This window comes from Citrus clementina, unplaced genomic scaffold (genome assembly GCF_000493195.1).
Source record: "Citrus clementina cultivar Clemenules unplaced genomic scaffold, Citrus_clementina_v1.0 scaffold_8, whole genome shotgun sequence".
Taxonomy (NCBI): domain Eukaryota; kingdom Viridiplantae; phylum Streptophyta; class Magnoliopsida; order Sapindales; family Rutaceae; genus Citrus; species Citrus x clementina.
In genome coordinates this window covers 3,914,402-3,942,265 of record NW_006262022.1, presented here as the reverse complement: position 1 = coordinate 3,942,265, position 27,864 = coordinate 3,914,402, and the positions used below count along the sequence as shown (strand labels likewise).

At 34.8% G+C, this 27,864-nt stretch overlaps 3 protein-coding genes across 6 annotated transcripts; 2 read left to right on the top strand and 1 right to left on the bottom strand.

Annotated features, from left to right (window-relative positions):
- The first annotated feature begins 4,712 nt into the window (after nt 1–4,712).
- Nucleotides 4,713–8,673, top strand: LOC18033900 (probable LRR receptor-like serine/threonine-protein kinase At3g47570). Its single transcript, XM_024179091.1, has 4 exons — nt 4,713–6,510; nt 6,869–7,864; nt 7,995–8,102; nt 8,274–8,673. Exons 1-4 carry the CDS (start codon nt 4,713–4,715, stop codon nt 8,597–8,599), a joined length of 3,228 nt encoding a protein of 1,075 aa, XP_024034859.1. The 3' UTR covers nt 8,600–8,673.
- Nucleotides 8,674–10,702: 2,029 nt separating this feature from the next.
- Nucleotides 10,703–19,811, top strand: LOC18034221 (probable disease resistance protein At5g63020). Of its 4 annotated transcripts, none has more exons than XM_024179260.1 (4): nt 10,703–13,492; nt 13,771–13,873; nt 14,001–14,072; nt 14,229–14,410. In XM_024179260.1, exon 1 carries the CDS (start codon nt 10,759–10,761, stop codon nt 13,444–13,446), a length of 2,688 nt encoding a protein of 895 aa, XP_024035028.1. In that variant the 5' UTR covers nt 10,703–10,758; the 3' UTR covers nt 13,447–13,492; nt 13,771–13,873; nt 14,001–14,072; nt 14,229–14,410. The 4 variants fall into 4 exon arrangements, 3 of the variants coding, with proteins under 3 accessions (XP_024035028.1, XP_024035026.1, XP_024035027.1); XM_024179258.1 differs by having other exon boundaries at nt 14,225–14,410; XM_024179259.1 differs by having other exon boundaries at nt 14,001–14,098; nt 14,225–14,410.
- Nucleotides 19,812–21,029: 1,218 nt separating this feature from the next.
- Nucleotides 21,030–23,174, bottom strand: LOC18034082 (B3 domain-containing transcription factor VRN1). Its single transcript, XM_024179166.1, has 4 exons — nt 22,803–23,174; nt 21,742–22,222; nt 21,434–21,609; nt 21,030–21,338 (listed from the first exon to the last, which is right to left on the bottom strand). Exons 1-4 carry the CDS (start codon nt 22,929–22,931, stop codon nt 21,081–21,083), a joined length of 1,044 nt encoding a protein of 347 aa, XP_024034934.1. The 5' UTR covers nt 22,932–23,174; the 3' UTR covers nt 21,030–21,080.
- Nucleotides 23,175–27,864: the final 4,690 nt, after the last annotated feature.

Sequence of the window (27,864 nt, the reverse complement as noted above, 5' to 3'; positions counted from 1 at the left end):
CGTAGTCGGTCGGGCCGAATCGGAGCAGGACTGCCTTGGTGAACTCCTCCCAACTTAAAGGTCCACGAAACTTCATCAACCATCTCTACCATTGTAAGGCAATTCCCTCTAAATGGAAAGAGGCCAGTTGAACTTGTTGATCAGGGGCAATATCTTTGAAGTCAAAGTATTGTTCTGCTCTGTAGATCCAGCCACTTGGGTCTTCACCGTTAAACTTTGGAAACGACAAATTTATATAGTGATGGGTCCTGTCAGTAGTTGGACCATGGAGAGAAGGGCTTGGTTGGTTTCGGTTTTGTGAGGATTCTGCAGGGGCAAGGGAATTGGTTTCAGTATTGACAGTGTTTGAGCTACGTGATACTCGAAGGGCTTGAAGCTCTGTCAAGACCGTTTGCAAGGTGCCATTAACTTGATCAAAGCTTGACTCATGGCGGGCTATAATTTCACTAACTTCGTTGCGGAATTCAGCATTAGTTTTGCCGCGAGTATCCATGATCTAACATGCTCTGATACCACTGATATGTTAATTTGTAGTTAACAAGTGAGCTAGAGTTGAGAAAGAAAGACGAGAGGAAGTGTTGTCAAAAGCTTAAACTTATTATTCATTTATTCCATGAGCTACACATATATATTGTAACACCCTAGACGAATCCCACATCGGCAAAGCACGGGAGAGATGCTGGGTTTATAAGAAGTGATCCACACCTTAATTGGCAAGACGCGTTTTGGGGTGTATGGGCACCCCAAGAACAAATCCGTGCGGGCCTTGTTAAGGCCCAAAGCGGACAATATCTTGCCAGGTCTGGGTTGGGTCATGACATTATGGTATCAGAGCGGCTCCGCGTGTCCTCTTGAGCGATGGTGGGGCAAACCTCAGCGAGGACGCTGAGTCCCCAAGGGGGGGTGTATGTAACACCCTAGGCGAATCCCACATCGGCAAAGCACAGGAGAGATGCTGGGTTTATAAGGGGTGATCCACACCTTAATTGGCAAGACGCGTTTTGGGGTGTATGGGCACCCCAAGAACAAATCCGTGCGGGCCTTGTTAAAGCCCAAAGCGGACAATATCTTGCCAGGTCTGGGTTGGGTCATGACATTATGGTATCAGAGCGGCTTCGCGTGTCCTCTTAAGCGATGGTGGGGCAAACCTCAGCGAGGACGCTGAGTCCCCAAAGGGGGGTGTATGTAACACCCTAGGCGAATCCCACATCGGCAAAGCACGGGAGAGATGCTGGGTTTATAAGAAGTGATCCACACCTTAATTGGCAAGACGCGTTTTGGGGTGTATGGGCACCCCAAGAACAAATCCGTGTGGGCCTTGTTAAGGCCCAAAGCGGACAATATCTTGCCAGGTCTGGGTTGGGTCATGACATATATAGTCTCTGAACTAAACACTTAAGCTAGAAAATAGAATAACAGTAGCAGATAATCTGGAAAATAACTAACTGGTGCCGAAAAATCAGCACTCGAGATTATTCAACGGAACCACTAAGGTCTAACAAACTTGACCAAGTCTTGATGATGACCAAATCTTCCACTCACTCTCCTCCCGTTTTAAAGTTGAAGATGTGCATGCAATCCCATGCATTTTCATACGTCCCATGCATTTCCATACATGGTCTGAAGGCATGCATGCAATCCCCATGCACACGAGCACATATCAGAAGGTTGGAGAAGAAATTCTTAACTATCATCATGACACAAGATTTGATTGCGTCATTAAACAAACTATCGTAACTGAATTTCAATAGAGAATACATCTCTTTACCCAAACCTGCAAATTCAGAAGCTGCTCTTCTTAACGCTTGAATTGTATATCTCCATTCTTCCAGCGTCGTCTTATAGGCCATAGCCCGACCAATGGTAATAAGTGCAAGCGGCAAACCACCACACTCCTTGGCCACCATCTGTAGTTTATATCCAAAACATTATCACATTTCAAAAAGTGACTTGATTAATTGTTGGATTGGTGAGGGGTTTTCTTATGATATGATAGATTTGAAGCGCAAAAGCAAATCCAAGGATACTTTATAATTGGCATTCTTGTTCATGCACATTTATTAGAAGAGGTAGAAGATGATAAAGTGAAAATGCATGACGTTATTCGTGATATGACTTTGTGGATAGCATGTGAAGTTGAGAATGAGAAGAAGAACTGTTTGGGTTAGATTTTTCTGGTAGTGTCTTAAAATATAATCAATCCTAATCTACTCAAAACTTATTGCTGTTGAGCTGACCTCATAAGTACAACCTGGAGCCTATATTGGCGACTTGATTTACAAGTACGACCTGAAGACTATGTGAATGACCTAATTTAATAATATAACTTCAAGTCTATATGAGCGACCGAGAAATTCATCTGTTCAATCTAAAAGTGAAGTAATCCGACCTCGAAATTCATTTGTTCGACCTAAGAATTAGCTAGACATGGAAAATTGTTAGTAAATAGAACGTGGCCTAATTTCTATCAATTATAAGATTACGAAATCTTGAATTCTTCTTGTACATGGAAGACCAAAAAGTATCCAGCAGAGAGACAGAATTATATCCAACAAAGTTGAGTGCTGCTAAATATCAAGAACAACGAGAGAAGGACGAGAGAATTACCTCTTCTCTCTCTCTTCTGTCAGCTTTTTTTTCTCTCTCCTCCCACCGCATGCTTCATTCTCTCGTTCTTCTCTCGTTTTTCTTGATACTTAGCATTTTCCAACAAAGTTATACCAACCATCGTGAAACCAAGCACACATCCCATCTTTTTTCAAACCCACTTACCAATCACAACAATAAAATCTACAAGAGTGGCGGCATTAGAAAGTTCATGTCCAAAATCTCACAAACTTTTGTGGGATTCGCTGAATTTATGCACATATTATTAGACAATAATCACAAAAACAGTTCAAAATGGTCAGATATAAAGCTTTCATGATATTGAAGTACAAAATTAATGACCAATGCCACAGAGAAACTGAATTTGATGTCATAATTTGAGAGAGACTACGAACAGGGTAAAAGTTGCTGGTGGCGAAGCAATGCCACAAAGCCACGCAAAATCATCTAAGATTCTAAGTAAACATAAGTGACACAAACTTGTTAACAGGGCTAAAGGGAATTGAGAAACTAAAGCTCCATAGTATTCAAATAAACAAAAATGAAAAAAAAAAAAAGTTGTGACTTAATTACCAGGTTCATGTGTTCAAGCGAAGAAGGAAGAACAAACTTAAAGAGATGTGAAGCACTAAAGGCCATCGATTTGTTCTGTTACTAGAGATGAATGCAATGCTTTAGGAATTTTGTTATTTCATACACCTTCCCAGTTTTTATTGCGCATCTGGCCCAATTTTTATTAATTATTTGCTTTTCTTGTAACTTTTTACTTGGTAATTAATAAAAATTACTATAGTCCATTACTTTTATAATCATCATTTTTTTGGAGCTATATTCTTTTATCCGTTAATTAATTAGTCTATTAACAAAAAATTTTAATAATTTTTTAGTTAAATTGTTAATAATAATAATTAACAATAATTATTATTAATAATTAATTTTTGAATAATAATAATAATAATCACAATACTTGAAATACAAATAATAATTATGATAAAATTTAATTAAGGATTTTATAATAACCTTCAAGGATATTAGTTATCAACAAAATTTTCAAGAATATTACCATTCATCTTCTTTATATTATCATCTCATAATAATTAATACTTTCATGATAAAAGAATTAACAAAATAAAAAGCAAATTTCCTTTGAATCCATTCCTCTCCACTATTAATTTCTCTTCATCAACAACCTACATCGAGTGACTCATCATAGAGAAAGAGAGTGAGAGAGGGGAAAAAGAAATGGGAAAAAACTATATGAAATATTTACAATTTTATAGTGTGTTCACTAAATAGGAATCGAAATTAGCTAGAAACATAATGAGTTAGAATCGGAATAGCTAAAATCGAAATGAGGAATTGGAATTAGAATAATTTATTTACTTGAAATGCAGAAATCGTAATTAAAATGAGCTATATTACCATTTATGTGTTTACTTTATCTTGGAATTAAAATCGTAATGAGTTAAATTATAACAAATTACTATAAAATCCTTAATTAATTTTTATCATAATTATTATTTTATATTTTAATTATTATGATTATTATTCAAAAATTAATTAATAATAATAATTGTTAATTATTATTATTAACAATTTAACTAAAAGATTATTAATAATTATTGTTAATAAATTAATTATTATAATACTTTTTATTATTGTTATTAATAATAATTATAATAATCCATTTAAAAATTATAATTATAATCCATTTAATAATTATTATATTTTACTTAAATGGAGGGTATTTTGGAATTTAAAAATTATAGGGGATGAATTTCATACTCTAAGCGTTTCAATGAAATAAAATAGAGTGTAAGGGGCTCAACAACATTTTACAATATAGAAAGTTTCATATACGTATAGATTAGATTGTAAATAATATAACGTACAAGGGTTTCAACAATATTTTACACTAACAATTCAGAAAAGACAAAAGCAGCTGGAGGTAGCTTAGGCGGATCCTTCCTAGTTATTGTCCTGTTTGCATTGACTCGATGGAGCTCAGACTTCAGTGCCCTGCCTGCCGTTCTTGAACCTCAAATTTTGAAAAAACAATTCCACCAGATATCAGCTATTAAGTAAAAAAATTTGCCGTATCCAACATGGGCATGAAAGTGTATTGGTCATTTTTTGCTGTAACTGCTATCCCTGTGTTCTGTTTTCTAGGTGTAAGGGCTTCTATAGTTGTTGCAGGGAATGAGACAGATGAAGTAACCTTGCTTGAATTCAAGTCCGTGATCATTGATGACCCTCTTGGAGTTCTAGCCTCATGGAATAGCTCCATCCATTATTGCAACTGGCATGGTGTTACTTGTGCTCCAAGACACCGGAGAGTCACAGTTTTGGACTTGCAGTCCCTTCAACTCGGAGGCTCTATATCACCTCACATGGGAAATTTGAGCTTTCTTCAAAAATTACATCTCCAAAATAATAAAATAGTTGGAAACATCCCTACTGAGATTGGGAAGTTAGTCAACTTGCAGAGGCTGGAATTGTGGAATAATCAATTATCAGGTACCATTCCCTCTGCCATAGGAGATCTACAAAATTTAAGAATTTTGAACTTACATAAAAACAAAATTTCAGCAAATATTCCAATATCTATTGGAAATTTGAAAATGTTAATCAAACTAGATTTGAGTGGCAATTGTCTTCAGGGCACCATCCCATCAAGCTTTGGCCAATGCGAGAACTTGGTAGCTGTTGATCTTTCTAATAACAATCTTAGTGGCACCTTATCTCCACAACTCATTGGTCTCTCAGCGTTATCATTATTAAATGTTTCTGGGAACCTTTTATCAGGTGGTATTTCTAATAATCTTGGTAGTTGTACTAGTTTGGAACAATTAGATATGCATGGAAACTTATTCGAAGGTCCTATTAGTTCATCTTTGAGTTCTTTAAGAGGTCTTAGAGTTTTGGATTTGTCTCAAAACAATCTTTCAGGTGATATTCCTAAATTTTTGGCTGGCTTTGAATTGTTGCAAGACCTTAATCTCTCTTACAATAACTTTGAGGGCATGTTACCAACAAAAGGAATCTTTAAGAATACGAGTGCCACTTCGGTTTTGGGGAACAATAAGCTTTGCGGTGGCATACCTGAATTTCAGCTGCCAACATGTGTTCCTAAGAAAACTAAAAGGAACAGATGGACCCTTCCTTTGAAATTGGTGATTGCTATTGACATTGGGCTTCTATTACTTACTTGGATACTATATTCTCTGTTATACTGTTTGGTATGGAAGAATAAAAGAGAGAATCCTACTCTAAGAGGGAATTCTATACCAAGAGAGGATCCTAATTCAACAAATTTCCTAAAATTGACATACCAAGAAATCTACAAAGCTACGAATGGTTTCTCCTCGACAAATCTGATTGCTACAGGCAATTTCAGTTCTGTTTATGTGGGAATTCTCGTTGATGGTACAACAACTGCAGTGAAGGTGTTTAACCTTGCTTATTCTGGTGGTTCCAAGAGTTTCATAGCTGAATGCGATATCATGAGGACAATAAGGCATCGAAATATTGTCAAGGTTGTCACTGCATTTTCTGGAGCTGATTATCAAGGCAAGGACTTTAATGCCCTTGTCTATGAGTTCATGCCTAATGGAAGCTTAGAGGAGTGGTTGCATCCAATTAATGGGGAAGATGAAAGACACAAGGCGCCAAGGAATTTAAATTCACTTAAGAGACTAAACATAGCCATCGATATAGCCAGTGCACTCAACTATTTGCACAATGATGGGATACCTTCGATAGCTCATTGTGACCTCAAACCCAGCAACGTTCTTCTTGATGATGAAATGACGGCACATTTGGGTGACTTTGGCATAGCAAGATTTCTTCCAGTAGAGACAAGCTTCATTGATGTCATGGGAACCATTGGTTATGTTGCTCCAGGTATTCCACTTTTTATACTTATGAATTACAGTCTGATAAGCAAATGAAATTTCTCAATATTTTCTCCCGTTTAAGAAAATGCACAGTAGCGGTCACCTCCTAACTTCATTCTCAAGTCCTCCCATGTGCATTCGGAGGTTGATTTTATAGAATACTTGGACTATATCTGGCTGGTTCTGGGCCCAGATATCGAAATGACACTTTCATGGAGTTGATTTACGAGGTTAAAAAATATTTCTGCTTCTAAGTATATCTAAATTGTAATGTAATTTCTTTTAAAAAAAAAAGCATTTATATGAGTCATCGAGTCCTTTAACTTGTGGTAACAGTATTTAACATTTTTAATGCTTTAATGCAGAGTATGGAATGGGATATGTTTCATCATACGGTGATGTGTATAGTTTCGGCATCCTTTTACTAGAAATGTTCACAGGACTGAGACCCAATGACGACATGTTCAACGATGAGTTGAACCTTCATAATTTTGTTAAGTCAGCTTTGCCTGAAAGAGCAGAAGAGATTTTGGATGTTGTTTTCTTTCAAGAAATTGAAGAAGAGGAAACAATGTACAAAAAGGCATCTTCAACTTGTACTCAGAGTAGCATAATTTTGGAATGCTTGATCTCAATATGTAGAACTGGAGTTGCTTGTTCTGCTGAACTGCCAAATGAACGGATGAAGATCAATGATGTCGAGTCAAGATTGCGTTTGATAAAAAAGAAACTTCTTAAGACTCCTGTTTATGAAGGGAAACAAACTATCAATAACCCATCATTCAAAGATCTCTACAATGCGACTAATGGTTTCTCCTCGGCAAATCTGATTGGTGCAGGCAACTTTGGCTCTGTTTATAATGGAACTCTCTTTGATGGTACAACAATTGCGGTGAAGGTGTTTAACCTTATTCGTCCTGGTGGTTCCAAGAGTTTCAAATCTGAATGCAAGGCAGCGATAAACATCAAACATCGGAATATTGTCAGGGTTTTCACTGCATTTTCTGGAGTTGATTATCAAGGTGCAAGATTTAAGGCCGTTGTTTACAAGTTCATGCCTAATGGAAGCCTAGAAGAGTGGTTGCGTGGTAAAGATGATACAAACTGGAGGCCGTTGAATTTTAATTTTCTTATTAAAAAGAAACTAGACATAGCCATTGATGTAGCATGCGCACTTAGGTATTTGCACTGTGATTGTCAACCTCCAATAGTTCACTGTAACCTCAAACCCAGCAATGTTCTTCTTGATGATGAAATGATTGGACATGTTGGTGACTTTGGCATGGCAAGATTTCTTCCAGCCATTGATAAACAAAACCGCTTCATCTGTATCAAAGGATCCACTGGCTATATTCCTCTGGGTACTCTAATTTTTATTTATCAAATACAGTTTCATAAGAAAATTAATTTCTCAGATTTGCGAAAGCGCATTCAAATGAGTCATTCAGTCCTTTACAGAGTTGCTAACAGCATTTGACATGTTTAATGCAGAGTATGATCTGGGATGTGAGGCTTCAACGTATGGTGATGTGTATAGTTTTGGAATCCTTTTATTAGAAATGTTCACAGGAATCAGACCCAGTGATGGCATTTTCACAGGCAAGTTGTTGTTATTATATTGTTGTTGTTATAGCATAATGGCAGTCTAATTTTCTCTCATTCATGTGAGGTGTATTCAAACTCAGACCTTTTTTTTCCTTTCCCCCCCGCCTCCCTCTCTCACTCAAGATATTTTACCAACTGGCCGAATTGACACCCATATATTCACAGGAAAGATGAACCTTCGGAACTTCGTTAAAATGGCTTTGCCTCAACGAGCAGAAGAGGTGGTGGATGATTTTAATCTTCAGGAAATTGAAGAGGGCAGAACAATGTGCATGGAGGTGTCATCTTCATCAGGCAGTAGTGCTCATGCTAGCATAATTCTGGAATGCTTCAACTCTATATGTGAAATTGGAGTTGCTTGTTCGGCTGAACGTCCTAGAGAAAGGATGAAAATCAATGATGTTGAGTCAAGACTACGATTGATTAGAAGGAAACTTCTTGAGACTCCTGCTTGTCTGGAAGTCAAACAAACGACAAGCATGCCCCCGTAAGCGATGGGATTTTATCTGGACCTTAGTCTCCATGGGCGTAACCCATGTTGTTCTGCCCCTTTTTTGCCCTTTAATTTGTTTAAATATTGTTCAAATATTGTTCAAATATTGCTCGAATCTCATACTTGTTTTTGATTTTATAAAGTAGTGCGTGCCTAGTCATCATGCACAAAAGACTTTTCGGAAATGCACGAAAGACTTTTGATTAGCCTATTCGATGCTTCCTCGAAGGTCGGGGGATGTGTACTATTTAAATCTCATAATTCTTTGGACCTTTTTAACCTTCAAAGAAAAAGGTAAGGCCTCGAAGGGGAAGCCGTGATGCTCAAAAGACTTTTATAGCCCTGGATGGTGGACGCTTCCACGTGAATCGGGGGATGCATGCGCTAAAACATTAAAGACAACGTTGTCTTTTTCTTTTTCTTTTTTTAAATACGAAAAAAAAAGACAACGGGGTATGCCAGCTAACACATTAATGCATAATTTTACATTCCTTTTCATCTCACATATCTTATAAATCATTGCAATCAAGTTGTTGCTTGCCACTAGAGGCCAAAGCCCCACCTGGCTTTCAAAAAAACAAATCCCCAAGGTTGTCTTGCCTTACTTTTATTTTTATTTTCATCATCACTATCTAAACAAGTGGAGGACACTTTAGTATTAAAATATTATTAAAAGATTCTTTAAATAAAATTATATTATTTATTTAAAGAATCATATCAATAATTAAAATTTTAAAATACTTATCAAATGATATTACATTATTTTTTTCATATCACGATTATTGAATAGAAGCAGTATAATTACTACATGAGTAATACTAAGTATTTAAATATCTAACTTTTAATTTGATTCTTAGTTGATGCAGCATTCATTCATTCAATGGTATTTAAATAATTTTATAAATTATAAAATCAATCATTCAATAGTTGAGTGACATATGGTATTAAGATTTAAATGTTGAAATTTCTAATATTATTGACATCATAAAAAATATTGAGGGTAGTTTAATTTTGTGAGAGAAGAACTTAATTAAAATAATATAAATTTTTTTTATTTGAATATTCTTTTGGTGAGAAATACTTAGTTCTTTATTTTTTATTTACCATATAAATAAATAAATAAATATTTAAAGAATAAAATTATTTAAGTATTTTGTCAATGTTGTTAAAGACAAAAAAAATGAAGATTTAATCTCAAATGAGGGAAATAACCTCCAACCTTAGATGGCATTTGTTTTTTTTTTTTTATCTAAAATCTGAATTAATTTGAATTTTAAATGGAGCTGAATGTCTGAATCTGATTGATATATTAGCTTTTCTTAATAGTTAAAAATAAATATTAAGTTGCTTGTTTTTAACTGAAGAAATTTTAAAACTATTATTCCTACATTTGTACCTTTACAAATTATAAATATGAAAAAGTAACAAATATCTCAAAGAATATAAATAAGATAATATGTTATTATAACATACATCATGTTCAATTGAATACAATTCTTTAATATTCTTAATTAGCACATGTTAATTAATTTTATTGTAGTTTATGATGTATTCAAATGAAAAATATTCATAAAAAAATATAAAGATAAATAATGCTAAAATGAAGGGAATATAAAGATACAAATAATAATAGTTTATTAATATATTACCACAAGTTATAAAAATAGGTAATAATGTTAATTATTAAATTTTATTTAGGTAAGAATGTAAATTAATGAATTAGATAGGAATACTCTTGAGACTATTTCTTAATGATACCATTTAAATTTTTTAGAATAAATAAAAAATTAAAAATCAATTTAATAACTTATTGACCTAATTACTGAAAATTGTTATTAAATTAAAAAAACTTGATAACTTAATTAATTATAATTAATTCAATTAAATTAAAAAATAAAAACAAACAGCCCCTTAATCTTTAAAATTATTTCAGTAGGCAGTTAAGGCAAGTACGATTTAAATGAGAAAAGCAAAATAAACTCAAAATAATCCTCAATTGTCCAACGTAATAATTTTTGAAGTCCAGGGTCATTAAAGTACGAAAACTAAAACACCCTCTCTTCGTTAACAAATTTTTTATTACACTACAAGAATTATTTTCTGTGGTTTTCAATTTTTCCAAGTTCCTTACTTTTTGTTGGAACCTTAACACAGAATATGGGTAACATAATCGGAATCCAGATCTCATGTGATGCCATTTTCACTCTTTGCCTTAATTGTACTGTCAACAAAGCAACATATGTGAGGCAGCTTAAGGACAATCTTAGAGCTCTGCAGAGTGAACTGGAAAAGTTAATTGAAGCAAGGAATGATGTGATGAGACGAGTTGAGGTTGCTGAACAGCGAAGAATGAAACGTACGGATCAAGTGCAAGGCTGGCTTTCAAGGGTGCAAGCTGCTGAGACTGAAGTTGGTCAACTCACAAGAGATAGCCCTCAAGAAATTGACAAATTATGTCTTGGAGGCTACTGTTCCAGAAACTACAAGTCAAGCTACAGGTTTGGGAAACTAGTAGCTGAAACTCTACTGGTTGTGAGGACATTAATGGGTGAAAGAGATTTTGATGAAGTGGTCGTTGAAATCGTTGAAGAATCTTTTGTAGCCGATGAAAGACCTACTGAGCCATTGGTAGTGGGCTTGCAATCCATTCTTGAACAAGTTTGGAGTTGTCTGGTACAAGAGACGGCGGGAATTATTGGCCTCTATGGCATGGGCGGTGTCGGTAAAACTACGCTGTTAACCCTGCTGAACAATAAATTTCTAAACAGGCCTTACGGTTTTGATTTTGTCATCTGGGTTGTAGTCTCCAAAGACTTGCAGCTTGAAAAGATTCAGGAAACGATCGGGAAGAAGATAGGCCTGTTTGATGGCTTATGGAAGAATAGAAGTCGCGAGGAGAAAGCTCTCGATATCTTCAAAGTTTTAAGCAAGAAGAAATTTGTATTGTTGTTAGATGATTTATGGGAGAGAGTTGATTTAACTAAAGTGGGTGTCCCTGTTCCCAACTCAAGAAATGTTGCATCCAAAGTAGTATTCACGACTCGTCTTCTTGATGTTTGTGGCCTCATGGAAGCTCATAAGAAGTTCAAAGTGGAGTGCTTATCGGATGAAGATGCTTGGCAATTGTTTCGAGAGAAGGTCGGAGAAGAAACTCTTAACTATCACCATGATATTCCTGAGCTAGCACAAATGGTGGCCAAGGAGTGTGGTGGTTTGCCGCTTGCACTTATTACCATTGGTCGGGCTATGGCTTACAAGACGACGCCTGAAGAATGGAGATACGCAATTCAAGTGTTGAGAAGAGCAGCTTCCGAATTTGCAGGTTTGGGTAAAGAGGTGTATCCTCTGTTGAAATTCAGTTACGATAGTTTGTTTAATGACACAATCAGATCTTGTCTCTTATACTGTAGTTTATATCCAGAAGATTATCACATTTCAAAAAGCGACTTGATTGACTGTTGGATTGGTGAAGGGTTTTTGGATGAAAATGATAGATTTGAAGCACAAAAGCAAAACCAAGGATACTTCACAATTGGCATTCTTGTTCATGCATGTTTACTAGAAGAGGTAGAAGATGATAAAGTGAAAATGCATGACGTTATTCGTGATATGACTCTGTGGATAGCATGTGAAGTTGAGAAGGAGAAGGAGAACTTTCTCGTTTATGCTGGTGCTGGCTTATGTAAGGCTTCAACTATTAGTGGATGGGTAAAGATAAGAAGATTGTCATTGATGGAAAATCATATTGAGGATCTATCCAACATTTATCCCAGATGCCCCCATCTCGTTACGCTGTTTCTTAACAATAATAAGTTAGAGGTGATCTCCAGTCGCTTCTTCCATTATATGCCTTCTCTCAAAGTCTTAAAACTGTCACATATTCAACTAACCGAACTTCCTTCAAGAATTTCAAAGTTGGTTTCACTGCAACATCTAGATCTTTCACATACAAGAATAAAAGAGTTGCCTGGAGAGTTAGAGATTTTAGTAAATCTTAAATGTTTGAATCTGAATCATACAATGTACCTGTCTGTAATTCCACGGCAATTAATATCTAAGTTTTCAATGCTACATGTGTTGAGGATGTTTTCTTCTCTTTATTTCAAAAATAGTGAGGTGTCAGGAGATGGGGTTTTATTTGCCAGGGATGAATTGTTGGTGGAGGAATTGCTTGGTTTGAAAAATTTGGAGGTTCTGGAGTTCACCTTGACAAGTTCTCATGTTCTCCAAATGTTTTTAACCTCAAATGAATTACGAAGATGTTCTCAAGCTCTGTTCCTTGATGGTCTCAAAAATTCAAAGTGGATTGATGCTTCTCAGTTAGCAGAGCTGAAGCATCTCAATAGATTACGTATTAGAGACTGTGAAGAATTGGAAGAACTGAAGGTTGATTTAAGGCAATCTTGTGTTTTCAACAGCCTTCAGAAAGTTCAGATAAGCTTATGCTCTAAATTGAAGGACTTGACGTTTCTTGTTTTTGCTCCAAATGTCAAGTCTATTGAGATTAGAAGCTGCTTGGCTATGGAAGAAATCATTAGTGTCCAAAAATTTGCTGACTTTCCAGCGACGGTGAGAAATAATCTGAACCCTTTTGCAAAACTCCAACATCTTGAATTGGTCTGCTTGCGAAATTTGAACAGTATCTATTGGAAGCCCTTGCCTTTCTCACAACTGAAAGAAATGCTCGTAGACGATTGCTATTTTCTTAAGAAGCTTCCACTCGATTTCAATAGTGCAAAGGAGCGTAAAATTGTCATTCGTGGAGAAGAATACTGGTGGAGAAGGCTTCAATGGGAGGACGAAGCCACTCAAAATGCTTTTTCTCCCTGTTTCAAATCTCTTTGACAGTACTGAATGGAGATTCTTGAGCAGCGTTTGCATCTGATTTCTGGTGAGTGCTTGTTCTTAGATTCTTGTTTCCTTCATGTAGTTTTATGAATACAAACTACGTTACCTGTATTCTCACTTCTTGACAATCTTGTTCTACTCCATCAGAGATATAGTACGTGCTTAGAGCGCAATGTTCTTTTAGGCTGGCTATGTTCTACTCATACTTTTTCTTTAAAAAAAAAATATTTATTTTATTTTTTATGCTTTCAGTGAACCATGAAATCATAAGCACATCTGAGGAAAATGTATTGAGAAATATATCTGGTTATACTTTTATAGATGAAGAGAACAAATAAGGTTTTGGTCAGCCATACCACATCGAACTATCATAGTTCAAGCTGGGTGCTGAAGAGGAGATCGAAGAAGCCTGGTATTGTTGAAAGTGAGTGATAATTGATTTCCCTCTTCAATCTTGATTATGATGGAGTGTTTGTTTTTTCTTAAAACTTTTTTTGAGAACTTCTAAGGTTTTATGATTGATCATGTCGAATTCTGAATTACTTGGAAAGTCTGATGATTTGAAGAAATGATTGCTCTGCCAAGCTGCCCAAGAAACTACAGAGACCTTCATCATATGTTAGGTAATCTTTATTGTCTGTTCAAAAAGGTGATTTTTCTTTGAAGCTAGCAATTTGAAATCCCTACTAAAAATTAGTTAAACATACAAAGGTTTCCTACAAGTTTCTGGATAATCTGGGAAGCTTATTGACTGTCATGAAACTATGTGTGACAGGTAGGCTTCACGGGCAGGATAGCATAACTCTGGAAACAATGCTTGATCTCTATATGTGAAATTGAAGTTGCTTGTTCTAGCAAACCGCCAAGAGAACGGATGAAAATCAATAATGTTGAATCTGAGTTGAGTTCAATAAAAGATAACTTCTGCAAGACTTGTATGCATGAAGATTTAATTTACAAATCACAAGCATGCCCTTTTAGAAGGTAAGCATGTGAGATTATATTGAATTTTTCTCTGTGAAGTTTCCTTTCACATATTGCAACTGCTACTTAAAAGCTTTTATGTGAAAATAGGTAGAGAAAAAGTTTATGGAACAATTCTCAATTTTATTACTTCATGAGACTGTACACAGTCTTAATATAGGGATACAAGAGACTAAGAAAGGAAAGGAAAAAATTAAAGCAGAATATTACACACTGATTTCTAGGAAGCGATAACTCTCTATATTTACACCAAATATACACCTAAATATATAAGGAAAACCAAATCACAATTTGATTTGGTCAACCTTTCAACACTCCCCCTCAAGCTGGTCTAAAAATGTCTTTCAAGGCCAGCTTGCAAACCAATTTCTCAAAATGTTTCTTAGGTAGTCCCTTGGTGAGTATATCAGCAATCTGCTCATTTGTAGGAATGTAGGGCATGCAGACCAAACCACTGTCCAGTTTTTCTTTTATGAAGTGTTTGTCCACTTCAACATGTTTAGTTTGGTCGTGGAGTACTGGATTATGTGCTATTGCAATGGCAGATTTGTTGTCACAATATACTTTCATAGGTAGAGAATTACTTGCCTTAAGTTCTTCAAGAATTTTTTTGATCCAAAAAACCTCACAAATTCCTAGAGCTACTGCTCTATATTCTGCCTCTGCACTACTCCTTGCTACCACAGTTTGTTTCTTGCTGCGCCAAGTGACCAAATTTCCTCCAACAAAGGTGCAGTAACCAGAAGTGGATCTTCTATCGGTTACACTACCAGCCCAGTCAGCATCAGTGTAGACTTCCACTTGTAGGTGCCCGTTTTTTCTGAACAAAAGACCTTTACCCGGAGATCCTTTTAAGTATCTAAGGATTCTATATACAGTTTCAAAGTGTTCTGGTCCTGGAGCATGCATAAACTGGCTGACTAAGCTCACTGCAAAGGCTATGTCCGGGCGTGTATGTGAAAGGTAGATTAATCTACCTACAAGGCGTTGGTACCGATCTATGTTGGTCACATCTTCAATTTTAGCTGGCTGTAATTTCATATTAGGATCTATGGGTGTCTCGGCTGCTTTACATCCGAGTAGACCTGTCTCTTCAAGCAAATCAAGAACATACTTGCGTTGAGACACAACAATCCCATCTTTTGATCTAGCAAACTCCATGCCCAAAAAATACTTCAGGCTGCCTAAGTCTTTGATTTCAAAGTCACGTGCAAGCACTTTCTTTAATCTGCAAATCTCAACTAAGTCATCACCAGTCAAAATTATATCATCTACATATACAATTAACACGGCTAATTTCCCTTCAATAGAATGTTTGTAAAACATTGTATGATCTGCCTGACTTTGGGAGTAGCCGTGTCCCTTCATAACATTACCAAAGCGTTCAAACCATGCTCTAGGAGACTGTTTGAGCCCATACAAAGACTTATGTAGTTTACACACTTTACTGCTGCCATGATTTCCCTCAAAACCTGGTGGTAAATCCATAAAGATTTCTTCTTCTAGCTCCCCATTCAGAAAAGCATTTTTAACATCTAACTGGTATAGATTCCAATCAGAATGTACAGCCAATGAGATAAGGACCCGGATGGAATTTATCTTTGCAACGGGGGCAAAGGTTTCTTGATAATCAATTCCATAAGTTTGAGTGAACCCTTTTGCTACAAGCCTTGCCTTATATCTCTCAACACTCCCATCAGCATTACATTTAAGTGTAAACACCCACTTACAACCCACAGTTTTCTTTTCTTTTGGTAAATCCATAATCTCCCACGTACCATTCTTCTTTAGAGCATTCATTTCCTCTAAAACTGCTAACTTCCAATCTGGATGGTCTAGGGCTTCTTTTATGGTTCTAGGAATTGGTATCTGAGAGATTTTTGTGGTAAAGGCTCTTTGTTTATTGGACAACTTTTCATAGGAAACATATCTAGCAATGGGGTGCTTAGTACATGTTCGGATTCCTTTCCTATGTGCTATGGGTAAGTCAAGATCAGGAAAAAAAATGCTGGAATGTTTAGGAGAAGAAATGTTACCTGAATTTTCTGAGGAATCAGTGCTTGGAGGCGACGATTGAGGCTGTACCGAGTTTATGGGAGGGTCTTTACTGTTGTGATGATACTTTCGAGTATAAACACGAAGCTCTGGTGGTGGAATTTTATCTTGTAGTATTTCTCCCCCTGTCTCTGGTACATTAACACTTGGTTCCTGTAGTTCAAGGTTTCCTAGTTTTTCATTATTAGAAATATCAGTTTTTCGAGTTTGAGTTGAAGTGCCCAGATCAGGTAAAAAAGGATTAGGCATAGGTGTAGAAGTATGCCAAAAATGATCTTCACTATTTTCTTTCTCCCCCTGAAGAGAATTTTGGCCAAAAAAGGGTTGATTTTCGAGAAATATAACATCCATACTGACATGGAATTTCTTTGTTTGAGGATTGAAACATTTGTAACCTTTTTTATTAGGAGCATAGCCCAAGAAAACACATTTTTCAGATCTAGGATCCAATTTAGATCTAAGGTGGTTAGGAACATGAACAAACACAGTGCACCCAAAGACTCTTAACTGAATATTGGAGGTAATCCTACTAGAAGGATATATAAGTGTGAAGTATTCTAAAGGTGATTGATACTTTAAAACACGGGTAGGCATCCTATTAATCAAATAACATACTGTTAAAACAGCATCACCCCACAAATATTTAGGAACATGCATAGAGAGCATGATAGCCCGACTAACTTCAAGTAAATGGCGGTTTTTCCGTTCCGCAATTCCATTTTGTTGTGGAGTATCACGACAAGTGGATGTGTGAATTATACCATTTTCCTTACAAAACACCTCTAGATAATTATTAAAATATTCAGTACCATTATCTATATGGAGTAGGCTTATTTTTGTTTGAAAATGATTTTCAACCATGTTATAAAAATCTTTGAATAACCCCTCAACTTCAGATTTTTCTCTCATTAAATAAACCCAACAAAGCCGAGTATGATCATCTATGAATGTTACAAACCATTTTTTTCCAGTTAAAGTGTTGATTTTTGAGGGTCCCCAAACATCACTATGAATAAAATAAAAAGGTTTTGAGGCACGATAAGTAAGTGCTTTGATAAAAAACAACTTTTACACTGAAAAGTAGTACAATCAACATTTTTAAATAAATCTGGAAACAAATATTTCAAATAAGGAAAGCTAGGATGTCCTAGTCTAAGGTGCCAAAGCATTATTTGATCCCTAGCAGAGTTTGAACTAATACTACTGTTCAAACCTTGAGCTTGTTTATTCCTTGATAAGTAGTCATCAAAATAGTAAAGACCTTCTTGCAAACTAGCACTGCCAATCATCGTCCCCAAGTCCCTGTCCTGAAATTCACAATGGGAGTCAAAAAAGACAGCACAACAATTAGAATCTTTGGTTAATTTACTGACAGATAACAGATTGCAAGAAAGTTTAGGGACATGTAGCACATTTTTAAGCTCAATGGTTCCAAAGATTTTTATTGATCCTTTTCCAGCTATGGAAGATAAGCTTCCATCAGCAACTCTTACCTTTTTGTTACCAGGGCAAGGATAATAGGAATCAAATAAACTAGAAATACTAGTCATATGATCAGAAGCACCCGAATCAATAATCCATGGTGCAGTAGTTGAGTGGCTAAATAGAGCATTAATAATACTACCTGTTTGGGCTAGTGAACCACTAGGAGTAGCAGTAGTTGAACCACTAGGAGTAGAGGAAATTTGGTCAGACATGGTAGGGAAGAGATCAGAAAGAAAGGGAGGCTAGCTCTGATACCATGTGAAAATAGGTAGAGAAAAAGTTTATGGAACAATTCTCAATTTTATTACTTCATGAGACTGTACACAGTCTTAATATAGGGATACAAGAGACTAAGAAAGGAAAGGAAAAAATTAAAGCAGAATATTACACACTGATTTCTAGGAAGCAATAACTCTCTATATTTACACCAAATATACACCTAAATATATAAGGAAAACCAAATCACAATTTGATTTGGTCAACCTTTCAACATTTTAGTTATGTTTGGGATATACTATATCTACACAAAGCAATCTAAATCTCACAATATCTGTTATTTTTCATCCAAGTAAAAAATTCTCATTTCATAGACTTCACACTCGCACACTGAACCCCAGTTCCAAAACTAAAGTAGAAACTATTTTGCTTCATAATTTAGCTAAAGTAATTTTGAAAAGTCTAGATATTACAAATCAATCATGTAACAGCCCATATAAGGACATGAACAATCACTTTCTGATTTAAAGAACTGCAAGCCTTACAAGCACAGAATTGAGTAACCTATAATTCCCTCATACAAATGAAATAAAAATATGGATACTGATTAAGTTTACAAATTAGGTTTCTTGTGGAGTTTCTTTACACAGACCATATGGGGAAAAAAATTTAAAGATTATAAAGTTTTGCAGTTCATAGATTAAAAAGTAAATGATTGCGCCACTTCTAAAAGAACATTCTTCCTCCTGATAGGTTTGAAGATACAAATGTCCCCTTTCAAATTCTTGTCCTCCGTTGAGTCAATCCACTCCTTCATTATATAAAAAACTACTATTGCAACAGATGTTGAGAGACTTCATTAGAAACCAGGTTGATTGATTTGACATCCCTACTAAAAAATTTCTTAGCAAATGTGGCTGGAAGATACTGCAGGAACAAAAACAATTTTAACTAACATAGCATTTGCCTTAACTAAATATATATCAAAAGAAACTTGTTGATCACACTTTGTTCAAAAGCTTACCGGACATTTGTACTTTATGTCCCTTGACTACAACATAACCATGGATGTAGGGTTTTCCAGATTCAGTGATCTGACAATTTTGAGAACTTTCTTGATTTCGCGAAAAACTCTGGGTCTTTTGGCCACATAAATTCCCATTTATGTAAGTAAACGCCACAAATCATAGTCAATATCATCATCATCTGATTCATTTTCTCCATCAAGTCTTCCTCTTTGAACTTCTTGCTTTGAGCTCACACTTGTTCTTTACTTTTAGTTTCTCAATCAAATCAGGAGATTGGCCACTTCTTTTAGCAGGCATCCGTTGATAACTTCTCTCAAAGCAGTCCTCACTGTCCTTGTCATCCTGGAATTCTGAATTTTGCTTGTCATGTTTTGATCCTTCGTTCTTACTTGGATAATTAATCTCGCAAGCAGTTCAATCAAGTATAAGAATACGAAATCTTGAATTCTTCTTGTACATGGAAGACCAAAAAGTATCCAGCAGAGAGACTGAATTATATCTAACAAAGTTATACCAACCATCTGGAAACCAAGCACACATCCTATCTTTTTTCAAACCCTCTTACCAATCACAACCATTAAAAACTACAAGAGTGGCGGCATTAGAAAGTTCATGTCCAAAATCTCACGAACTTTTGTGGGATCCGCTGAATTTATGCACATATTATTAGACAATAATAACATAAACAGGTCAAAATGGTCAGATAAAATGCTTTCATGATATTGAAGTACAAAATTAATAACCAATGCCACAGAGAAACTGAATTTGATGTCATAATTTGAGAGAGACTACAAACAGAGTAAATACTAATATTCTTGATGTGATAATGCTGAATAATGATGCAATTAAGAGTTGCTGGTGGTGAAGCAATGCCACAAAGCCATGCAGAATCATCTAAGATTCTAAGTAAACAGAAGTGACACAAATTTGTTTACAGGGCTAAAGGGAATTGAGAAACTATAAAGCTCCATAGTAATCAAATAAACAAAAATGAAAAAAAAAAAAGAAGAAGAAGAAAGTCGTAGAGAATTAATTGCCAGGTTCATGTGTTCAAGCGAAGAAGGAAGAATAACCTTAAAAAGACGTGGGGCACTAAAGGCCATTGATTTGTTCGTTACTAGAGATGAATGCAATGCTTTAGGAATTTTGTTAGTTCATACACCTTCCCAGTTTTTATTGCGCATCCGGACCAATCAATTTTTATTAATTATTTGCTTTTCTTGTAACTTTTTACTTGGTAATTAATGAAAATTACCATAATCCATTACTTATATAATCATCTTTTTTGGAGTTATATTTATCTTATCCGTGGGTTTAAATTTTATACTTATCTTTTTAATTAGTTGCTTTTTATTATAACTTTCATGGTTGAGCCTTTTTTATGGAGACTTAACTGGAATGCAACAGGTATAATTTTGATTATGCCATTCTGTCTCTGATGCTTCCCTTGGTATGTTTTCAGAATTGAGTGCTGTTTCTTTCTTTAGCTTTGAAATGTCTATGCTCTGGCTTCTTCAGTTGTTTGATTAACGAATAAATAAACAAAATGCTTGAAAAAAATTACATATCCTTGCCTCAAAGATCGTCTTTGTAAAAACATTAATTTTCAAGCGAAAATAACCATGATTGTAGAACCATTCAACAGAATCTTACAAGTCAACATTAGCAAATTCTGAACTACAACGAGCATAAGAAACCATCATCCCAGTTAGAAAATGGCATTGCCAAAAGATGTAATGGGCATATGGATAAAAGATAACCACTGTCCACTTGATCCGTGAACTATGCATAACTATAATAATCAGCTGTAAGTGGATGAAAAAATTGTGACATATTATAGAGTTGAAATTCATAACAAGCTTATCACTTACACTCTTTAGATGCACTAAAAACAGAAACTTTCATAATAACATCATCCATCTTGATCAACCCGAAGATGCAAATATCTCCTCTATCCAAATTTATGTCAACAACAAATCCAGGCCATCCACCTGATAAATGAAGAGCCCCAGTATGACTGTACCTGGTTTGTATGGACCACTCTCTTCCGTCAGAAGCCTGTACTTTGATAAATTTGGGAACTTTACACAAATAATTGTTAACAAACTTGATTGGGATAAACTGTACAAGAAAAAAAAAAAAAAAAAACTGCAAGTAAGTTATTAGCAAAGGTGATATTAAAGTAATTCAAAATCATGTTTTATTTGAGTGCTTACCAGACAGGCTTTACGTCTTTCATTTCCCCGCACAATAACCATGAATGAAGGATTTCTAGGCTCAAACAATCTGGCTGCAGTGATTACTCTCTGTCTTTCTTCCGCTTCAAGAGACAGACATGATCGACTGATAGAGATCCCCATTTCTTCAAGCAAAGCCGACAATGCTTGTCCGTCTACCATTTATTGAATCAGTGATGAATAGGTAAATTTGTGAACCCTACGCTACAAAGAAAGGATATACAAGCATAGAGATAGTACATGTATCCCTTCCTTATATATGGTTCTTTTGGGCCAAATATCATTACCTACAAATTCTGTTTGGTGATCGTCTTGAGCTGCTGAGCTTGGACCACTAAAATTCCCAGCAGTTCCATTCAACAGCCTTTTGCGGTGGAAAGATCCTTGTGAATGGTGCATTTGATTTTTGCATGAAGCTCTGGAACCTAGTTTCTTAGTTGAGTTTTCACATTGCATTTTGTCATCATGGATTGAATTCTGCTTCTCCTTGTTTGGTTGTCCGCGATGATAAGCATAGTCAATCTCGCAAGCAGTCATATCAAAAATAAGAACATCAAAGGTTGAATTCTTGGCATATTTGAATACCAAAAAATATGCAACACAAATAGAATGATCTTTGACAAAATCATGCCATCCATCATCGAGCAAAATCTTTCCCTTGTCTTTTGTCACCCCCACTTGCCAAACACATCCGTTCGGAGTCTTGAGAGTAGCATCAGAGGAAAGTTCTTCATACCCAAATCTCCCGACAAACGCTTTTGGGATTTTCTGCAGCAATAGATTTTAAATTTAAGATCCATGTATAGAAATATTTCCACGACATGCAATCAAATATAATTCTCGGTCAGTATAGAACGATTTTATTTTAAAACAGCTTAAACAAGACCACAACAATGACCTATTTAGCTTAAAAGCACACTTAGCATTCTTTTTAATTGGAAAAAAGGTAAAAGGGTAGGCAAAGCACAAATCAACTTTTTAATCCCCCACCTTTCCTATAAATCTACTTGAGAACCACTCTGCCAGGCCCTGGTGGCAAAATGATTTTCATTTAATTGAGATTCAGGGGAACATATAGACGGTATTTGGCGTGGAAAGTCACAGTCATAGAGATTTTGTCAGAAATTTTCATTATCTGCAGAAGCAATTTTCTTTCTTTACACAAATGAAACATTTAAATAGAAAAATTACTTCTGAAAGGATTTTAAAGTAAATTCTGAGAACTTTACCTAAGATCTAAAAATAAAAAACATGGCCATCAAATTGCATGGATCCCAGATTTTCTTTTGCAGCATTTTAACCAATGATATAATCAAATACATAAAGAAGCAAAAGATGAGAAAATGACCAACTTCTTCTGTTCAAGGATGCTCGGAAGAATGACTCTGAAGAAACGAAAGGGTTCCGTTGCTCTGCTGCCAGCCATTTTCTTCATCACCATACAACGGAGAGAAAATCCCACATGGCTTTTGCTCATTTTGCTTTTTGCCGTGATATATTCAACTGTTCAAGTCTAACATTCGGAAGCTGTGTTCATGCTGCCATGACGTGTGACGTGACCCTTTGTCTTTTTTCACTTTTCACCCTTCAATCGAGGATTCAAATCCAACATTACCAAATTTCGTTTAGTTTTTCTTTTTTTTTTCCTTAGTATTTATTGTTCCTTATCTTCTTGATATTTACGCAACGCATGGTGATTCGTGCACCAATGCCCATCATACTTGAGCACATGGCGAAATTTTATAACTTGTTATAAAAAGTAGATCATTAAAAGTGAGCAGATCATCACTCATACGTGATAAGGGTAATTTTTTGGGACCTCTCTTGAGGTTTGGTTTATTTACACATAGATAGAATGTATTGATGTAATTATATACACCACCCATGTCGTTAATATAAAAATACGTATAATGTCAACATAGAAGGATAAATATGTAAAATCATATTTAAATTTTAAAATAATTCAAAATTTAAGTTGAAAATTTGTTGATGTCTGGGAAGTATTGACTGTTACAATCTCTTGTCCAGTGCTTTACGATACTTGATGGACAAAAGAAAGCAAAAATCTTCCCTTTATCTTTCACATAAGCAAAATCCAACATCAATTTCTGCTTTCTAAAGCTGTCAAGAAGTAGCTCCTTTTGCCCAAAACTTTATCAAGATTGAAGGAGAGTTTAGCTTCTGTTATGAACGAGATGAGTTCGAGTGGTGGCCCAAGTCTTCCACGAAGTGAGTGCCGGCGGTGAATGGCTTCAGCCGCGACTGGAATTGGAGCGAGAAAGAGGTTAGTAGTCATTTGTGACAGTTCGAAGATGCAAATAAGATGCAGTTGATTATTTTGTTGATTCTTTTTTTTTTTAAGAATGGGTTGATTCTGAATTACTTACAATTGAAAATGGGTTTTCGAATTTTGATTTTTTTTTTATGCATGTTGATCTCGACAAGTGTGGTCTCTGATTTCTTTCTGTTAGTAAATTATAGTAAGTTGTTGTTCTGATTGTTGTTAATCTTTTTTTATTTTTCTTTTATTTTTTTAATTTTAAATATTCACTGTGTTTTTCGTCTTTAGAATTGAAGAGCAGTTATTATGTGTTTATGTGTTTGTGTTTTTTTGGCAAAAATCTGTGCTGAATTTATATGTTTAAAGCTAGATGGCGATTTTACAGAAGCTGTTTTGGATGAAAGTACTTTCTATGAAAGCATCCATTTAAGAGTCATTGCAATAATTTATTGAAAAACTGTTAAATTTTTCCAAAAGAAAAACATACACGGTTGAAATTCTCTCATATGCAAACCTTTTATGTAGCATATTATCTATGATTGGCTTTCTCCTGATATATGCAAATTAAGTAAGGTTTTGTTAACTAATTGCTTTGATACTTGATAATATTCTACTAATGGAGTAAAAGAAAGCATATACACAATTACACACACACATGCAGTAGAGGAGGTAGATAGATATAACAACAGTACCTTATGAGGCATGAGAGCTTTGGGAATCACTCTATGCAACAAACAAAACATTAACAGAGACATCTTGTAATTCTTTCGTGTATTTTATATGTAAAATAAAATATTAATATCAAAAGAAAGAAAAGAAAAAAGAAACACTCAAGAAACAAATCATTTAATTCTACAGTTCCTTAGCCAAATCAATCTTACGCAGCTTTCCAATTTAAATTTATTTTGTTTTCCATTGATGGAAAAGCTATTTCATAGCCGTAACAAGGTTCTTCAAATCTTTATTATGCCAATTTAATGCTTAATCATTTTATTATTATAAGTTGTCATGTTGGTAGAACATAGGTTGCAAAAGAGGAACTAATTTATGGAAATGCAAGCAGAAAGTATTATTACAATATGATGATCTCATTCAAAAAAAAAAGAAGATTATAATCACTGTGATACTTTCAACTTATCTTGATCTATTTGGAGTTGGAAGTATATCAAATTTGCTTTTAGAATATATCTTTTAAAACACATCTTTAATTTGTTGTTCTATTAATTTTGTCTGGTTAAACAAGTTGGTGTTGGAGAAGAGAAAAACTAGCCAAACGATATCCATTGCTCACCTAGATCTGCATTTCCATCTCTTCCTTTTTATTTTCTTCTTTTAATTCCATTAATTCTTTTTCTTCCATGATGAGACATCTCCATCTCTTTCAAATGTTTTTGTTCATCCGGATAGTAACATAGCTGATGGATCTTAGGCCTCATAGAATTAGAATTAGCGATGCTGATTTTTTTCTTCTAATCCTTGAACTTTAAATTGGGTTTGGGAGTTTCAATGATTGTGCCAGCTTGTAATTTCCAATACTTAGGCAGCATGGTGCCATGGCTTTGAAAAGGCTGGTAATATCAATTCTCTTCCTTTGTGGCACGTATCGTTAAAAATTTTGAGCTCATCAGAGCATGTAATGATAGGAAGCTTTCGTCGCCAATAGTATTTTCATTCTCATATATTAAGACAATTATTTGCTTTTACACATAGAAAGAGATGTACATATCAATTCCAAATTTGTCGACTACACACAGAGTTTGACGTGTTTTGGCCTCTAAAACTTAAACTCAAACCAGCTGAGTCCATATCATAATCTTGCTTGATGTTCTCATCTTGAAATGATTATTATTGATGGTATAATTTTCTTTAAATTTTCATGTAGCATATTTTAATTTATTAATGGTTTTTAGTTACTTACAATATGCTGTTGTTTATAACTTGCAGCCATGTTTACATGGAGATCGGGGCTGTGGTAGCTGGAGATGAGATTGATGTAGCAACAATAAATCCAGAGTAATACACCAGCTTAAAGAAGATGTGGCAGGATGTCAATGTCAAGAATGTTTGCTTTGACAAGCCTATAAGACATGCTAAGGAAGTGAGAGTTTATGTCATGTTGCCATGGCTCATTTGTTGTATGTTTGATTAACTGGATGTGTTTGAGCTTAGAAAATCCATATGGTTGAGACACTGTTTGATCTTGATTATGTTGAATGCTTCTATTGATGATTTGAATGGATGATATTATTGAAACAGATACAAAGATTTCTTAAGTAGAAGATGAAGAATAAATTGTGCTTTGATGATTTATTTACTTGCAAAAGCCTCCATTTATAGCTGTTGTCGTTGTTCAAATTATTAACATTTATTTACAACGATTATAATGGCAGCTTCATTTGATTTTGAAGAGTTTTTTTTATAATAAGCAATGAAACTACTTTACATTGATTGGTATTTTGGTCTTTTTCTTCTGATGTGTGATTTCAGCCAAACTTAGTACCCATCAGTTGTCAAAGTTTTATTTATCAATTTATTATTTTGGTGGGAAGGATATTTTAGTAATTTTAGGAGTCTACTAACGGTCAATTTAACTTGTAATTAACGGCAGGGGTGGTGTCTGTAATTACATCCATACATTATATATATGTGTAAATACGCCAAACCTCAGGGGAGGTCCTTGAAAATTACCCGTCTTGATATACATACATATAAAATAATTGGAAAGCAACCAAATATTCTTTTCCATCATTCTTAAAATAATTTTATAATAAGACAAAAAAATTGGAGAGCCACTACATTAATTCAATATATCTTAATTAATTAAATTCTTCTTTAAAAAATATATTTTAATTAAATTTCATCTCACATAATGTATAAATATTTTTTTTCCCACTGAGTCTCACTGCTCATTTTCTACATGTTTAATATGTTTAAGGCTTTAAGCATTCTTCTCTTCAATGAGAATGCGAATCCACCATCAGATTTGATTTTTTTTTTTTTTTTTTTAATTCTACCTCTCTTCAGAAGATGCAAATCCACCATTAGATTTGATGTACTCTTTGAGTACTTATTGCTCCTTACCTTATTCTTGCATAATGATATCTCTTGGAGTATGTTCGATGAATATATATCCTAATTAAATTTTATCTCACGTAATCTATATCATTTTATTTCATTTCCACTACTCTTTTTTTTTTTTAAATGATGGGAAACAAATTTTTTATTTTTAGTTTTGAAAAACATATTTTATGAAATGATATCAAATACATTTTTATTCTAAATATATCATTTTTTTTAAAACATCATTTTTATTGTCACATATTGTTTTTGAAAACACCATTTTAAAAATAATACTTGTAACTTTTTTTATTACTTGATAAAAGTCTGCATCACATGTCACATAGGATTTTTAGAAAAAAATTATCTTTTATTCACACCTTATGATAGGTGATTACATTATACTTTAAAGTTGGTATGGATTCATGAATTTATTTCCTAAGCAATACTAACAGAATACTTTATTTTGAAAAAAAAAAAAGAAATATCATATAATACTAACATTGTTGATTAACCTAGCCACTCTATTTCCTAGCAATATTTCTTCAAAAAATACAACACAACGGTCAGCTGTTTTAAGGTCTTGGTCAAAACATACAAAAGTTGATCCATTACAACGATCATTTCACAGCTTGTCATTTTACATGCCTCAAGCACAGGATCAGACATCAAGAACTCAAAAACAAATAACCATTTGGTGGAGAATTGCAGCTTGCAGTGCAATTTTGCAAACATCATAAACTATTTAAACCCCCCAAAAGCACTTGGATTTCTACTCTAAAGATGCATGCTTGTGACACAGCACTGAAACTTTGAAAAGAACACCTTCTGTCCTGATTAGTTCAAAGAGGCATATATCTCCCGCTTTCAAATCCTTGTCCTTTGAAAATGCAGGCCATCCCTTTCTTATACCACACCAGCCCGACCATGCGAGGTTAACAGGCCACACTCTTCCATCTGTATCTTTAATTTTGATGGATTCGTTAACTTTGTTCAAGTACTTGTTAGCGAATTTGGGAGGTACGTACTGCAAGAGGAAGGGCAAAAAGATTAGCAACCAAGCATTAACCAA